The sequence below is a fragment of the Miniopterus schreibersii genome, assembly GCF_964146895.1.
Source record: "Miniopterus schreibersii genome assembly, chromosome: 2".
Lineage (NCBI taxonomy): Eukaryota > Metazoa > Chordata > Mammalia > Chiroptera > Miniopteridae > Miniopterus > Miniopterus schreibersii.
Genome location: NC_138102.1, coordinates 98,204,205 through 98,220,756, shown reverse-complemented (window position 1 = coordinate 98,220,756; position 16,552 = coordinate 98,204,205). Strand labels below are relative to the sequence as shown.

The 16,552-nt window shown below is 40.6% G+C and overlaps 1 protein-coding gene across 3 annotated transcripts in view; it reads left to right on the top strand.

Annotated features, from left to right (window-relative positions):
• The window catches only part of FRY (FRY microtubule binding protein), a 508,702-nt gene that overhangs the window by 114,169 nt on the left and 377,981 nt on the right, over positions 1-16,552 (top strand). For 2 of the 3 annotated variants that reach the window (XM_081126902.1, XM_081126901.1), the window contains exon 1: positions 5,844-6,278. In XM_081126902.1, coding sequence (XP_080983028.1) covers positions 6,074-6,278 — 205 coding nt within the window. In that variant the 5' untranslated portion in view covers positions 5,844-6,073. Of the gene's footprint in view, positions 1-5,843; positions 6,279-16,552 lie in introns of those variants that run through there. The other variant, XM_081126905.1, reaches the window with a different exon arrangement.

Here is a 16,552-nt window from a genome sequence, read left to right as displayed (position 1 = left end):
AAGATATCCGGACATTAAATAGCTTAGTCCCAGTGAACAATGATTTATTTGTTTGTCCAAATACAAAATTTATGAACTTAGATTTTTACGTTAAGAAAACATTTTTTAATAAAAAGGATTAAAAGAAGCCTCTGAATATTATTTTTTCTGCTCTCATACCAAACAGAGCCCCAAACATATGGGAGAAAGCAAAGGCTGGATCTAAGAGCCAAAACTAACAAAATGAAATCTCATGGAGGCCACATAAAAGACCTCTGGTGCATTTGTGAAAGTCAGTTGTCCAGGTCCAAGATTTGGGAGATCATAGCAATACCTATATTGAAGTTTGGGGCTTTGGTTGGTCAAACCACCAGACAGTAAGGAAATATGGCTGCTACAAAAGCTGAAGTAATCTTGTGTGTTAAGGTTAGAACTAGCCTTATGATTCCCTGGACTGGTTAGCACATCAAAGGTGTTCTGTCCAATTCTTAACAGCATTTTAAAGAGGAAAATGGGCTAACCAGAGGTAATTTGCTAAGATATGAAGGGTCAAAATGCCATGCCAAAGGTGGAATGTTTGAGGAACTAAAACTAAAAGTGGCCAGATCTGTTGGGAGTCTAAAGCAATAGCTCAGGAAAGAGATAATAGATGCCACCACTGAGCAGTGCCAACAGAGGTACATGAGATGACACAGTTGAAAAGATGTATAAGGGGAAAATATGACATCATTCGGGCAGAGTAACTCCAAGGGTTATAGCTTGAGTCACAGGGTAAATGGTGAAGTCATTGTAGTAAGTATAGAAATTTCAGGAGCTCCTGGTTTGGGGAGGGTCAGTTTTGTACATACTGAGTTCCCACCAGGGAATGTTTGGTGTGCCATTAAACATTCAGATCTAGAATCCTGTGAAGAAGTTTGGAATGGGGCTTGGACTTAAAAGTCATTGGCACACAGATGAAATTTGCAGTCATAGGTGAGAATGACTGATGAGTGCCACCAATGCTCTGCCATCTCAGTAAACCAGTCATTTGACAACCTGGTTTTGGCAATCACATTTCTGAGATTACACTGTTTAGATTTGGGCTAAATTTTCAAAAGCTTTAATTCTTTTATGAATGCAAATTTTAGTTCAATCCCTTTAACGGAAGAATAAGAACAAGGACCACCCATTTGTCCTCTCATGGACCATGTAGGTGTGCCAACAGCATTATAGAGAGGGACATTTGCTTATGTTGTACCCTCTCACCAAATGCTCCATGACAAGCCAAGAAAAATGTGCCCTAAAGCCCTACCTGAATTTGAGAAAAGGCCAGGCAGTTACACTGCATTCTGCTGAGACTTGCAAAATTCAACCAGGAGGAATGCAAATGTAAATGAAGTTGAATTTTGAGCCGTTAAAAACTGTTTCTAAAGCTTTTTTTAAAAAGGTACAGTATGCATGACATTAAAAACCTGTTTAAGAGTCTGTTTCAACAAGTCCCTGTATCACAGATTCTGGAATAAATAAAAAGGATTCAGGAGAAGGGTTACCTTCTGGAGCCAGAATTTTTTAATGTCTTTTTACATTTTGTTAGAAATTACCAAATAGTTTGAAAGGTTGGAGCCAGTGTTTTAATACAGATATTTTTTTGTGTCTTCCATGTTTAATTTGTGGTGGTGTTTAAAAAAGAGAATAGTGCCAGTAAACGGTTTGTCCTTTAGTCCTGTTTTCTAGGATGGCTCTTGTTTCCCCAGTGTCTGTACTTTCATGTAATGTAATATTCTGATGTGGATACTGAACTACTGTACTTGTCATTTTATGGGCATTTGTTGTTATGTCACATCTTAGTGCCTTTGCACAAGTTCTCATCTGCCTTCTGAACGTTCTCCCTCTGAAACCCTTCCTTTCCCATCCCATCTCCACTGGGAAGAGTTGGCTGAGGAGCTTTTTTGCGTCACCTTTGCACAGAGAAGTCGTTCAATGTGGCCGTAACTGCTTTGTTATATGTCTGCTTCCTTCCACATGAATAGATTCTTGAGAGCAGAGACCTTGGACTTGGCATGGTACCACACACAGTAGATGCCCGATAAATGGGCTTGCTGAAGAGTGAGGGAAGGGGGAAGAACGTAGGCTTGTAAGGGGCCCCTGTAGAATCTGAGCAGAAGGGACCTGAGACATAGGAGGGAAAACAAGAGATAACAGTGTCATGGAAGCCAAGGGAGCAGAGAATTTTCAGAGGGAAAGAGTGGTCATTAGTGTTAATTGCTATCAGGAGCCAATGAGATAAATTGTGAAAATCTTCATTGTATTTTTAGGAAATGAGAAAATATTTCCTCAGTCATAATCATACCCCAGCTAACACTACAGGTGTTGTTACTAATACCAAGCAAAGATGTGTTGGCAAGGAGAGGTGGCTGGTGACCTCCTGGAGAAGTGTACCAAAGGAGCAGCTTGATGTAGTGATAGCCATCATTCTGACTGAATGCAATTATTTTTTTTCCCAGTGGCAAACCGTTTAAAACTGAATAAAGAGTTCAAAAATAAAAATAAAATATTTGCAGGTTTTTCAATACAGCAGTCAAATTGAGATTTGGAAGCGAATTTGGCAAATCCTAACAGGACTAAAATCTCCCTGGTAGCTCATTTCTTGGAGATGATCATGAGAAAGATGGTTACAGTTGTAAAATTGTATGATTCTAAACCTGCAGCTTTCTCACGAAAAGCAGAATTTTTCATTCATGCTATTTAAAAACTACCAAAATTCACAAGGAGATCATGGCTGCAAAGTAAGGAAATGTGTTCCTATGGGATATTTGAGCATTCTAAGAAAAAAAAAAGACAATGTCTTACCATCAGGAAGAATAAAATGCTTGTGAGATGGTAACATCATTTAATATAAAATACACAGCTTCTTGAAGGATAAGGAATTAGGATAATTCAAAAGAAATTAATATACTGGATTTTTAGGAGAATGGAGACTTTTAAAACATAATTTTTTTTTCAAGTATAGTAATAAAAAACATCCCATTATATATTTAAAATTACTTAATCATGCTATAGGTGTTAAGAATCCTTTTAGCCCAGAGCCCAATATCATCATTCGTTTGACTGCCTGAAAAAAAAAATGGCATTCCACTTTTGGCCGTTACTATAAAGAGGGTGGGGTAGACTTAACAGTACAGCCTCTCAATATTCTCTTTTAGACCAAACCGATTTTTTGTGGTTGATTACCATTCATGTTGTCTGCCAATTTAAATATTTTGAAAGGAAAATTTATTTTTTTTCACGTTCACAGATTTAATACTACTTTTAAATAAATATTATTCTTTGTTTTCATTGCCTTAAAATTATAATAATAGCAAATTCAGGTTTTTCCCACTTTTCTCTTTAAGGAAATGTATTAAATGAGCTAAATTCATATCTGATTACAATCCCTATTAAGGGAGAATGAGCTGGGCAGGACAGGGGTTATTGGAAGATGCCAGGAACCCTCCAGCCCTGTCTGACACCATTTAATTTTTGGAGGATGGGGGATTAAGAGTATCTCTACGGTAGGGTAGGGATTTTTTCCTAATTATATAATAAATCTCAGGAAAATATAGTAATTTAATTAAATGCATTTTAATATGAAAAGCCTCAACATGGATACTTTATTATTAAAGCAAAACTATGAATTCTCTTTTTGCTTTTTCTCACTTTTATCCTGTGAACCTTACAGGCCTGCTGACGTCTCAGTCTTATGGGTCAGGCTGAGGTAGGTCAGGGGACCACTCCTCCAGCCCACCACTGATGGAACAGGAATCTGCTTCAGCCTAAGAAATTATTAGGAAAATAGAGAAAGACTTTTCCATTTCTTTTAGATGTTATATATGTTTAAGAATGCAGCATGGTGGTGTAATTTAAAGCATGAACTTGGCCATGGGCTTTGGAATCAGGTAAACCTACCTTCACATCTTCTCCCTCAACTTCTAGACGTTTGACCCAGTGCCTCAATGTGATCTCTAGGACAGAGTGATTTGCAAGAGGCAGCGAGATAATGCACCTCAGAGGCTGAGCACAGAACCTGGCCCATATGAGCATGCAAGAAATGATGGTTGTTATAATGCATTCCAGATGCATAGGTACTTTATTCTGTGCTTCCAGCCAGTCTCTTGAAGACAAAGATAGAATTACCTGTGCACACTATGCAACTGTACCTGTGGCACACTGTGTGGTAATAACACCTTTCCTCTGAGACTCCCATTTTCTCTCACATACACTGTTACTTAGGCCCATGGTGACACTGTGAAACAGGAAAGAAACAGTCCCTAAAGAACACCTTCTGCTTGTTATTGCTCTATTTCTCCCAGTCCCCTTCCAGAATTTTGTGTCCTAGGGCTCTACCCTGCAGTCTATTTGAAACTTAAATACTGTTCTTGAGAATTGGGTTATGAAAAAATTTTCTATTATTAAATCATTATCTCAAATTTTAAAAATACTTTTTATTTCTTTACTAGAAAAAAAAATGTATTTTCATTAAGCTAAGGGAGATATGAGCAGTCTTATGAGATTTCAAAACAGTTTTGTACAAGCCACTTGTTGTTTTGAAATTTAGGGTCCATTTCAGCTTGACGCAATAGTTCAAGTCCTGGGAGAGAAACAGTGTAGGTGTTCCTCAGAATTAATAAGATAACTCAGTAACCTAATTATGTAAATACAGTTGCTGCTTTATAATTGTAATTGGATTATAATGGCAACCCTAATCTGGACGTACTTGTTTAAAAAATGCTTTTAAGAAAATCTGTTGTAGTTTGAAGGCCTGTTGCTGAAAAGTAAGGAGAACAGAGAATGAAAGTTCTCTTCACATGGGAGTGTGTGTACCCTCATTAGGTGAACAGACCCAACTCCTACATTTAACAGCAACCATACCTACTCTGCAATCGACAATCAACAATCAGGAAACTAAAGTAAACAGTGATTCTGAACTAACCCCTAAATCCTTTGTAATGCTCAGTCTGTACTGATCCCCAGCGCTGGGAAGAGAAAAGGCAGGGCTTGTCTTTATCCTGGGTGTGAGAGAGAGTGGGGGGCGGGGAGCAGGGGCCACAGAGGACACGCAGGACACAGCCCTGGAGCACGGCTGCGGAGCATAAATTACAGAGTTAGGATTTCTGCACAGTTTAAGAAAAGAGTGTGGAGCATTTCCACATAAATAGAGCAAGGGGGAAGGGAACAAAGGACAAAATGCAAATCCAAAAGAGAAACGAAGAAAATGTGACAGGTCAAGGCAGGAGTCTAGTAAATGCTGTTTTCTCTCGGACCACCAAAGCGCTGACCATTTGAGTGGAAAGCCTGGCAGAAGCCCGGCTAAGATAACAACATCTACTTTGTATTTGTTGAGTGGAGGCTGTCATCCATATCAGGGTCACAGCTTGTTTGCTAGACCTCTGACTTCGCAGCCAGACAGCTGAACTTGCTAGCAGCCATCTGCCAGGTAGAGTGCAGCATGGAAGGGGCGGGCGTGGGCCCTGCTGTTCCCGGCACTGCTGCCGGACACGCCAGGGACAGTTCCTTCCTGATCATCACTGCCAGCTCGCTACCTCTCCAGCCAACTTCCAGTTGGCTGCCTGCCAAATAGGAATTTAAGAAGCATGGATGGATGTATATGTAGCCTGGGACAAAAGTTATGAGGGCGTATAAAAATGTTTCTCAAAAACTTTAAAATCTCTAAGAGTTTGGAAACAAGAATAATGAGACCTACAATTTGCACAGGAATTCATTCTTAAGTAGTGAGTTTTGTTTGCTTTATGGCATTGCACCAGTGAAACAGAAATTTCACCCATCAACCATTGCCCCACTTTTACTGCCCTCTAGAAGAGCTTGGGAGCGTGTGCCACAGCAGTCCCATTCCCCTAATGATTTTTTTGTATCTCTCCTCCCCCGTGCTATTAAGTGTTGAAAGGAGGGGCCACTTAGTAATTCTACACCTGTTCAAGTCTGTGCCTATCAACTCGTTGAGCTTCCCAAACAAGTGTGGGGCAAAGCATGAGGACATCTGAACCTGGGTGGAGATGGCCGTGGCTGCCGCTGGCTCTGGCTTTGCAGATTTTTAAGAGTTCCTAATGTATCTCCTGCAATGGCAGTTGATGACAGCAATTTGTATTCCAGAACGAAGAACAAGCTACAGTCAACTCAAAATGATTACAAGTCATCGAGACGGAGTAGTCTGCCACCTGAACTACTCCTAGGACATGATGTTAGAGGAAGACTTCAAAGAAACATTAAAAACTTGGAACCCGTTCACCTGAGGCGCCCGAGAAAGAGACCATCCATATTTCCAGGTAGGAATTGTTTATATGTATGCCTGCTGGGTAAAAAAGCAAAAAACATAACAAGGATTGTATTTTATTTGTTAGTATCAGATGTGTTACATTTAAAATTAACTTGGAACATATTTCAGAGCCAAAGCAACATGTTTGAATGTAAAACATAGAATGATTCTTCTGCAAGCAGCCCCACTTCTTTTATTTTCCTAACATCGGGGTCTGTGAATAGGAAGCTGTTTTATTACTTGTCAGAAGCGACTTTGCTTGCAGTCCTACAGAAGTCCCCTGCTGCCTTTCATTAGCTAGCTTTTTTTTTCTTTACTTTGCAAGATCATTGGATTGTTGAGTGAAGCTAATGTTTGTGTGCCCTAGAAATGAACAATGTTAAATACTTTGTAATGCATGCTTTGAATGCATGCTTCAAATTCCTGTCTTGCATCAGAGCCTAAAACTTTTGGTAGAAAAGGGCTCAATTAAACAATGTGGATGGTGACATGTATGAAAGCTCTGAGGCCTCACTGCTTTTAATCTTGATGAAGGGACTCTGATGTCTGCTTTAGATGTCTATGCCTGGATATTACAAACGTGGAGATGGTGTAAGATGCCCGTGACAGTGAACCCTACCTGAGGGATCGCTGAAGAATATGAATTATTTAGTCAACTTGATTTCAACAGTATTTGCATGGGAATTTCCTGGAGAAACTAGAAGTGGCCTTTTTGTTATGATTAATTGGTTTATTAGAGTCTTCAGGGAGGCTAGGAAAGGAAAAAGATAATTCAATCAGGTTTTACTTAGTAAAATGATACTGACTCCCCTAACAGCTGAGTCTTTGTATTGCTTTAGGAAATAGGAGATGATTTGGAAATATGGGACTCAAGGCCACAAGCTGAAAATTACACTTCTAAGGAAGCTGTTGTTTTCATGAATTTCTTTTTGGTGCAGTGATGTTGCCCTGATGTCTAACTCCTCTGCTGGGAAAGCAAAGCCCAGACTAGAAGGGGCCAGAGGTGTGAGTGTGTGAGTGTGCTGGGGGAGAAGGAGGGGCAAATATGACATGAAAAATGCTGTAAGGAGGAGCATTTACTTGTCTAACATATCTGAAAACACAGTTGCTTTCAGCCTGTGCTCTTTGATCTGCATGACATGAAGCATTGCACACTGAGTTGGTTCCCTAGCCCTTCAGGAACCTTCTGCCAGACCTGTTCTTCCCCTGCTGCATTCTTCTCTTTCTGTGTTCTTTGGATTAATATATATGAATCCATGTATGTATGATTCTTCCTGCTTTTCTCCATATCACTCCCATATCACGAGGGCTTCTCCTCCTTTGAAAACAACCAGGTCCCAGGACACTTCACTTCCTCCAGCCATAATTCCCAGTATGGCCTTTCTTTCTTTCTGATCATCTAGCTCTGGGCTGTCAGCTACAGTCACAAAATTGTGAGGAGACATGTTAGCTTGGACCTCACACAGGTTATCCTTTCTAAGATCTCAAGTTGTCATAGTTAATGTAACAGGGTGGAGTTTGAAAGGAGTATTGGACTTAGGGGAGCTGAGTTCTAGTCTAAACTGTATCCCTAAATGGCTGTGTGTTTTTCAAGCCACCTCACTGACCCCTTGTGGCCTTCAAGCACGTTATTTATTTCTGCCCCGTCCCTTCCTTGGGAACAGCAACAGGAAATGGCTCTTACCATCCTTCTCCCAACCTCTCTGACAGGGTCTCCAATTGACAAGCTCAAGGGTCACCTGCCCAAAGTATGAACACTGCTGGTGGCTTGGTTTCTAAATTCCTTTCAACTAACCCTCAACTCCATTGTTAAGCAGGCTGCATGAATTTCTTTTTACAATGGATGACTTAGAAATGCCACTGGGCTGCAAATCCCACCTCATCTCCTAAACATCAACTATAAACAGAAATGTGGGTAGATTGTGAGAACCATTTCCATTTTATACAGCTATGTATTTGGACATCAGGAACAGGTATTACTTGGGACCTGAGGGTCAGAGAAATTCAGATGCAAATCACAATTAATAACTGGCAAAACTAGGGCTCAGACTGGGTCTTTGGACTACAGCACTGAAGCTGCTTCCCTCTATTATGTTGCGCCCTATTGTCATCTGTTGTTTATCACTTGTCTGACGAGATCAAGACTGGAGGAATGTCAGTGTTCCCCTATGCATTCACTTGGACCCTCACATGCACACAGACAACTTTATTCTCCACCTCAGGTCTCATATTTTCAGTCCCACACTGAATGCAGTGATGGTCAATCAATTCATTCATTCATTCACTCACTCACTCATTCATTCATGAAATATTCATTCCGTTCTGTACTGTGTTAGGAATGGACCTTCAAGAACCCAGCTACAATATTACCCTTCTGTTCTTATGACTCATTTTTTCTCTAAGGGCCATCACACACTGAGGATAGTTATACACCCAAAATGCAAATCTGTTTGCTTCATTCCCTTGCTTAAAATTCTTCAGTGGTTGCGACTGCTCTTAGGACTGCTTAATGTGAAGTACAAGATACTGCATCATCTGCCGCTGCTTCCATCCCAGCCCCATCTGTTAGCACACCTTCCCCATGCATCCTCACGGACTCAGCCAACTTCAGTTCCCCAAGGCCCAGCATGCTTGCTCTTCTAGGGTAGGTGCTATATACTCTGCAGTTACACCTCACTAATTCCTACTTTGGCTTCAGGTGTCAGTTCCACATCCCTTCTTCTAGGAAGTTTTCCTGACCCCCACATTTGGGCTGGGTCCATTCTGTGTCCTCGTAACACACAGGCTTTACCTATCATAGCACTTAGTATCACACTGTATTGTAATTGTCTGTCTGTATCTCCCACCAACCAGTGAGCCAGGGACCATATCAGTCTTATTATCCTTTGTCTCCCTAGACCTATCACAATGCCTGGCACATAGTATGTGCTCAATAAATATTTATTATTGGCTCATATTGTGCTAAACTGAACGAATTCTGGCATAGCTTGTATGCTCTGCCTTCTAGACTCTACTTGTGCTATTCTCAGTCACCTCCTCCCAACACACACACACACATTCTCTCTCTCCCTTTCCCTCTCTCTCTCCTGCATTCCTATTGCATCCTTTCTTCCATTTTCTACCTCATCTTCAAGGCCCAATTCAAATCTTCTGACTTCTGCTGACACCCAGTCTTCCTCCTTCAGCCTCTTGGAGTTCTTTCTCCTTTGTGCCCACCACCTCCTTGGCCTCAGTATTGCATGAAGCTGTAAGAAAGAGTCCTACTTGGCATTGTGTTCAATTGTCTTAGGTTGTGAATGGGTTCAGTGGTCACTGTCACCCTGTGGCAACTGTTAAGTTTTTGTTTGTATAGAAATTCTTTGAAAACAAGGACTGTATTTTTATATGTCCTGAAATAGCCCAATTGTCTAGAGGGGGAATTGCACATAGTAGGTGTTCGGTCAGCATCCTGTGGTTTATAAACTAATTCATTGTGAAGCTGTGTCCACCCTGTAGGGCTTGTCTGATTGCAGCTCCAGGAAAGAACTAATTGGCAGGTAGAGACTGTCAAAGGGAAAGGTCTTTATATTGACTTTCATCATTATAAGAACTCTTGGGGAAGTGCAGGTATCCCTTGTCTCAGGTGCAATTCATTCATTGAAAAATGTGTTAGGATTATACCACATGCAAGGAACTATTCTAGACCTTGGGAGGAGAGCAGAGGGTAAGACGATGTGTTAGGAATAGACTGATCTAGGCTGATGGGAATTTTTCTATCAGGGCGCTTGCCTACTGTGCAACTCAATAAATACTTCTTGGATACAAGAATGAAGGAACACTATACTCATAGCAATGAATCTTAAAAATTGAACCAATATATTTCAATATCATATTTATACAAAAACATCAAAACCCAATAATTTTTTTTCCACTAAAGAAAACTAACAACAGGATGCTTGTGTGAGTTACTCAGTGGAAGTTCTACAGCCTCAGGTCTCACCAGGCCAGGTGTTAACAGTGATGATCTCTGTATCAGGCACCAGTCTGGTTCCCCTCCTCATGAAAGACATCCAGCAGCTGCATAGCAGTGGGCTCAGCCCAGCTACAGAAACCAAAGGGAAGAGAGAGAAGTGGTCCTAACACACCACAGCCATGGGCACGTTGGATGACAATGAGCATCATCTACACCTGGAGGAAAGTGGGGCTCATGTGCCAGGTGTACCGGGCTGTTCATTCGGCACCGTTAAGCAAACAAGTTGTGTGTTCAATCAGCCAGTTCTTAAAATACCCTACTGATTTTGCTGTCATCTGTTGTGAAACTCAAGGAGCCATCTGCTCTGACAAACAAGCAGCCCCACAGACTTCCTTGCTGCTTAGTCAAAGGACAAGCGTGATGAGGACTGCCCACGACCAGGAGCAGGGAGCTCTGGCCAGGACTCGCATGGCAGATGCACAGCATGTAGGCTAGCTATGATTCTCCTTTTAACTCAATTCTGTTCAAAAGGCAATTTTTTTCAAATCCACAATCTAAAAAATGTTATTTAAAATCGTATTATTTTTATAATCAGACAGGTTGCAACCATTTCTGAAGTGAAACTGCTTTTCTTCTTTTTCTCATGTGTTGGTTTTTATTGGAAACACAGCATCGTCATTAGAATACTAGTAGTTAAAGTTATTGTAGCCTCCCTTATGGTGACCAGAAGACTGTGAGGACAAGCAGGTTCCGGTTCTCTCCTGAACACCAACTTGTCACAGACACAATGAAAGACACTGGAATTAATCATGCCTCCCCTGGTGTCCTGTACTCTGTTAGAATTCTGTCATTCCAGGACCCTGCTGAGTAGTGCACTGATGACTTTTCAGCGGAGCCTCCTAGGGATGTGGAGCACTTGGTACGGGCCTCCTGAAAGCTGTGCTGTGAAGAGTGCTTCCTGAATGGTGTTCAGTAGTTACAAGCTGTGCATGGACTCAGTGGTTCCACTTTGTGATGACAGGAACTATGTTTCATGCACTTGGGATTCCCTGCAACACCCACCACAGGGCTTGAGAGATGGTGAAATAGGCAATGTGTGAGGATAAAGTGTCACAACCACTCCTTGGGCCACACCCCAGCCTGGCTGTTCTTGGGCCACTTCCAGAGCAGCCATACTCAGGGGCCAAGCCAAGGGGCCTTGAAAGCAAGACTTGAACCTCTCCTCTCATGAAAGGGTTTCAGCTAATGAGTGTCACCATGTGAATATCTTCCTCACAACAGGCTTTAAGTTCTGATCCCCATCTTACTAAAGGTGGAACCTGGGACAAGTCCCTTGATGTCTCAAACCAGTTTCGCAGGTTGTATTAAACTCAAATGAGATAATGCCTGACTATGAAATGATGAACTAGAATTAACCATGTTCTCTTAGTCTTTGGTGGCATTAGAGGCTTTGTTTTCATAATTAGTATTCTTTCTCTTAATGGGTGGGTAGTGGGTATAAATTAATGCTTTTGCAAATTTTCATGGTTGGAAAGTTATCCAAAGTTTTTCTAAGCAGACCCTCTGCTAATGTAAATTCTATGTAATGAGACACCAGCAAAAGACCCACTCATTTTAATTTTCTCATATAAAGAGGATGATGTGGAAATTCTTCTTTGTGATATAAATATCCGTGCATTTTTCTCAACACAAGTCATGAGACTTGAGAGTATGGTCATGTAAAGCCTCTGAAAATTGTTTGCTACTAGAAACATCAGTGTCTATGTTTTATAAACTTGCAGCTTTGCTGTTTTTAATATTTTTGCTTAATCTTGTCTGTTGAAGGCCTTGCTTTTGTGAATTCAGCCCCTAAGCATTTCTCTGAACTAAAATTTGGAATAGGAAGGTAATTGGTTTGCCCTGGTGATTTTAAAGAGTTTATATGTGAGATTGTAAATGAATTCATTTGAAGTTAATCTCTTTAAATATTAGGAGTGTTTACACATCAGAAACTTTTGAAGCTTAACATTTAATATTTTGGTTTAGCGCAGCCAGCGTGGCTCAGTGGTTGAGTGTCAACCTATGAGTTAGGAGGTCATGGTTCAATTCCTGGTTTGGGCTTGACCCCCAGTGGGGGGGTGTGCAGGAGGCAGCCAATCAAGGACTCTCTCTCATCATTGATGTTTCTATCGCTCTCTTCCTCTCCCTTCCTCTCTCTGAAATCAATTAAAAAAATTTAAAAATATATTTTATGACATTTTTTACTCAAAAATTTGATGCAACAAATTTTTGTGAGGTAGCCTCTTTACTTAATCAATCAATTTATTGGACAAGCTTATTCAGGGGGATAAAGTTTTTCTTTGCTTTGTTTTCTAAAAGGAAATAAACTTAAAGTAACCCAGTTACTTTTAAGAAAAACATAAATGTTCATACTATAATATTTCTATGCATAATTTATAAGCAAGGATTTTTACCTTTGCACAGGAACTGAGAGTGAGCCCAGCTTAAGCAGGAGGCATTTGATTTATATCTCAACTTCAGGCTTTTCTCCTTGTTATAAAAAAAATAAAAATACAAGGTTCTGAATCCAGAACTTATATAAACATGTGTTGAGAAGTAGCTTGACCCTTCCTATCTAAAAGCAGTTTATTTCCATTTGTTGATCTACACTAAATGTTATAGCTTTGCCAATTCCAAATATCCCACACCCTTTTTCTTCCCATTCTTTTTTTTTAATCCTCTCCTGAGGATGTGTTTTTATTGATTTCAGATAGAGAGGAAGCGAGAAAGGGAGGGAAGGAGAGAGAGAAAGAGAGAAAGAGAGAGAGAGAGAGAGAGGGAGAGAGAGGGAGGGAGGGAGAGAGAGAGAGAAAGAGAAGGAAACATCGATGGGTTGCCTCCCATACACACCCCACTAGGGGATCGAACCCACAACCTAGGTATGTGCCCTGATCAGGAATTGAACCCGCAACCCTTTGTTGTACAGGACAATGCTCCAACCAACTGAGCCACCTGGCCAGGGCTTTCTTCTCATTTAAAAAAATGCTCTTAATATGTATTCATATCTAGACTGAGAAAATATTATGTATTTTTACATTCACATAATTTTATACTTGCTCAATATACTTCATTGATTCTTTTTAAGGATTTTAAGTGCCCACATTAGTAATATTTTAGCAAATATTTAGGGGGAAATGGCCATTTGGTTACTCAGTTGTATAAGAAATGACCATATCCAAACATTCTTTTGCTTCAAATATTTTAGGACTGTGTAAAGAGTGTTTTCTTTCAAAATTTAATTAGAATACCTCCAGCTTTTCTTTAAAATCTAGAAAGATATAGATTTGGGAATAAGAAATTACAAAATGAGATTAAATGTAAAATTCTCATCCCAAGGTGGTCAGAGTATTTTTCAGTCACCATTTTAAACCTTTCCATCCTAAGTGGGGAATGGGTTCATGTTTTGTGTTGAACTGGTTGTCAGGTGCACCTTTTGCACCTTTGAACATGCTGGGAGTTGAGAGCATGTTCAGAGGTGGAAGGACCATATGATGGTGTGGACTTTTGTCATGAGATCAAATGTACCAATAAAGAGCCTCAGCTATCAAATAACATACTTCTCTCCCACACTGATACTTCAGAAAGACTAAAGTCATCTTCATTGATAATCAATACTGGATAGCTTTTTAGAGTAATTACGGGCAAGAAAGATACAATTTAAAGAAACATTCCTTAGTTTTTCAGTATCTAAATAGGTGCCCAAGGGTAAATGGAATATATCCTTGAGAAAGACTACAACATCTGTTCAACAAAAATATAAACTATCTTGCTGAATGTTTTTTAGGTGAAAACACTGTGCAAAGACTGAGGATGGTTAAGACATTGATACACAGTAATTTGTTCTCATATCTAATTTTTCACTAGAACAGCAGGGTGCGTTAATTTAGGCATTCAATCTTCTGTGGCAACCAGTATTTAAGCATCCCTGTTGCACTAGCTAACAGCAATACTGACACCGTGCCCTAATTGGCAATGAATCTGCCTACAGGAAAGTCCCAGGGGACCTTAATTCCCCTCTTCCTCCCCCTTCTCTATCTCTTCCTCCTCCTCCTCCAAGTTTCTTAGCTGGAGGTTTGTTACTTTTTATAATTTGTTTCTCTTTTCTTCCCCCTCTAACAAACAGCTAAATGGGAAAGGGTCCTAAATTGAATATCCTTCCCCCAGGACCTAACTCAGGGAGGGTTTCCATTTATTTGAGATTTTTGAACTCCTGTATGATTAAGGGAATATTAATTTATCAACATTTGTTTTCAATCAACTATGCAAACACAAAATTTTGGGGGGAGATTTCTCAGAATCCACAGGTACTAGCACTAGAGATTTAATTTAGTAAGTCTAGGCTGGAGCCAGGCTTCTAACTGCACCGTAAAAAATATCCCCAGATGCATATGACATTTGTTCTATCCCCCCTGGTTGAGAATTACTGACTTAGAAGAACTAGAAAAGATCCTCAACAATCAAAGTTTTTCTTAAACTATTCCATGTTTCACATGTAGGAAGCAGGAGACAGCTATTTATGGTAGGCCCTCATCCCTGCCCCTTGTCACTCAGTCCCCACACACACCAGGCACCACCACTCTCAAAGGTCAGTGTGTTCTCAGGCAGGAGGAAAACCTGTGTTTTCTCTCCTAATATTGACTGGATTTGAGCTCCATTATATACAGACTTTCTCCTGGTGGCAGAGGGCAGAGGTCCACCTCACTCATCTCCAGGTCTTTGTTCTGACACCTGCTTAGAATCACCAGACTCTCTCTGCCACTTCTTGACCAATATTTTAAATGGCAAGAATGTGCTATGGACTAAATGTTTGTGTTCCCCCCAAATTCATATTAAAGCCATAGTCCCCAAGTGGATGGTATTTGGAGACAGGGCCTTAGGGAGGCACTTAGGACATGAGGGTGGATCTCTCATTAATGGGATCAGTGCCCTTATAAGAAAAGATGCAAGAGAGCTGATTCCTCCCTCGGCCATGTGAGGATATAGCCAGAAAGATGTCCATCTACAAACCAGAGGAAAGCTCTCACCAGACATTGAATTGGCCAGGACCTTGACCTTAGACTTCCCAGCCTCCAGAACAATGAGAAATACGTGTTTGTTGTCTGAGCACCCAGTCTATAGTAACTTGTGAATGCAGCCCAAGCTGACTGAGCCACGGTACTCATCAGAGGCAGCCAACTGGATGAATGGGAAACATCTTACATTCTTTTTTTCAAAAAAGCTCTCCAACAATACAAGTAATATTATAAAATATAGAAATTTTCAATGAATAAACATTAGTGAATATCATACATGATACTTAGTGCTACACAGAAACTGCATTCTTCAGAAATAGGGTAAACCATAACTGTTTATTTTCTTTGGTACTGAATTACATACATACATACATCCAACATAAATAGCAATTGAGCAACTTCTCAAAAGAAATATTTCCAAAATGTACTTACTTTTAATAAAGATGCCATAAACCACTACAAAACTATTTACATAAAGGGCTATGCTGTTTCAGATGTACCCTTGCTGTCCAGCCTTCCTCAACAGAAAGCAGGTGACTGGATTCTGTATGCTTAACTATGCCTAACTAATCTCTGTAATATAGGATCTATTTTATTGGCAATAAACCAGCCTCTGATTCCATACTAGACACGCCCACATGTACAAACATGGATGAGCGGGAAGAGAAGCAGTCTGGACCAACAGCCTTTGCAGACAGTCTAAAATCTGCATCAGTGGGGGTGATGTAGGGGGTGAGGGGCTGCAGAGGAATCCCACCAGAAATTTGTCTAATGTGCTCAGCAGAGGGAACTAAAAAACAAAAGCAAAAAGGAAATAATGTGACATCCACATTGACAGTCACCTCCCACAGCAGGGAATGCATGAGGTGGCTTTTATTCTTTAAATGTTACTGATAGGGACAGGGAGCGATGACTTGCAGAGACGGGCTGGGTTTGGTGCTTGCCTGTGGGAAGTGGGACCGCTTCCTAAATGTCAGCTGTGTGGTTAGGAGATAGGGCAGCATAAGTGTGATAGATCATTGATTATTTGATGGGTCATGATTCCCTCTTTGGAAGGTTCTCTTAAAGTTTCTGAATATTGAATCTAACAACGAGTTAACACAGGATTGAATAGGAAGTAGAGGGTTTCTGCTTCATCTTCTCCCCCTAACTGACAACAAGGGATTATACATCTCTACCCAACCAGAGCCTCTGGAGAGCTGAAGGAAAGTGCGACGTGGGGAGGGAGTGGAGAGAGAAGCCTCACAGTCGTGGGCTTCCCCTCCTCATCACACTCGGCTT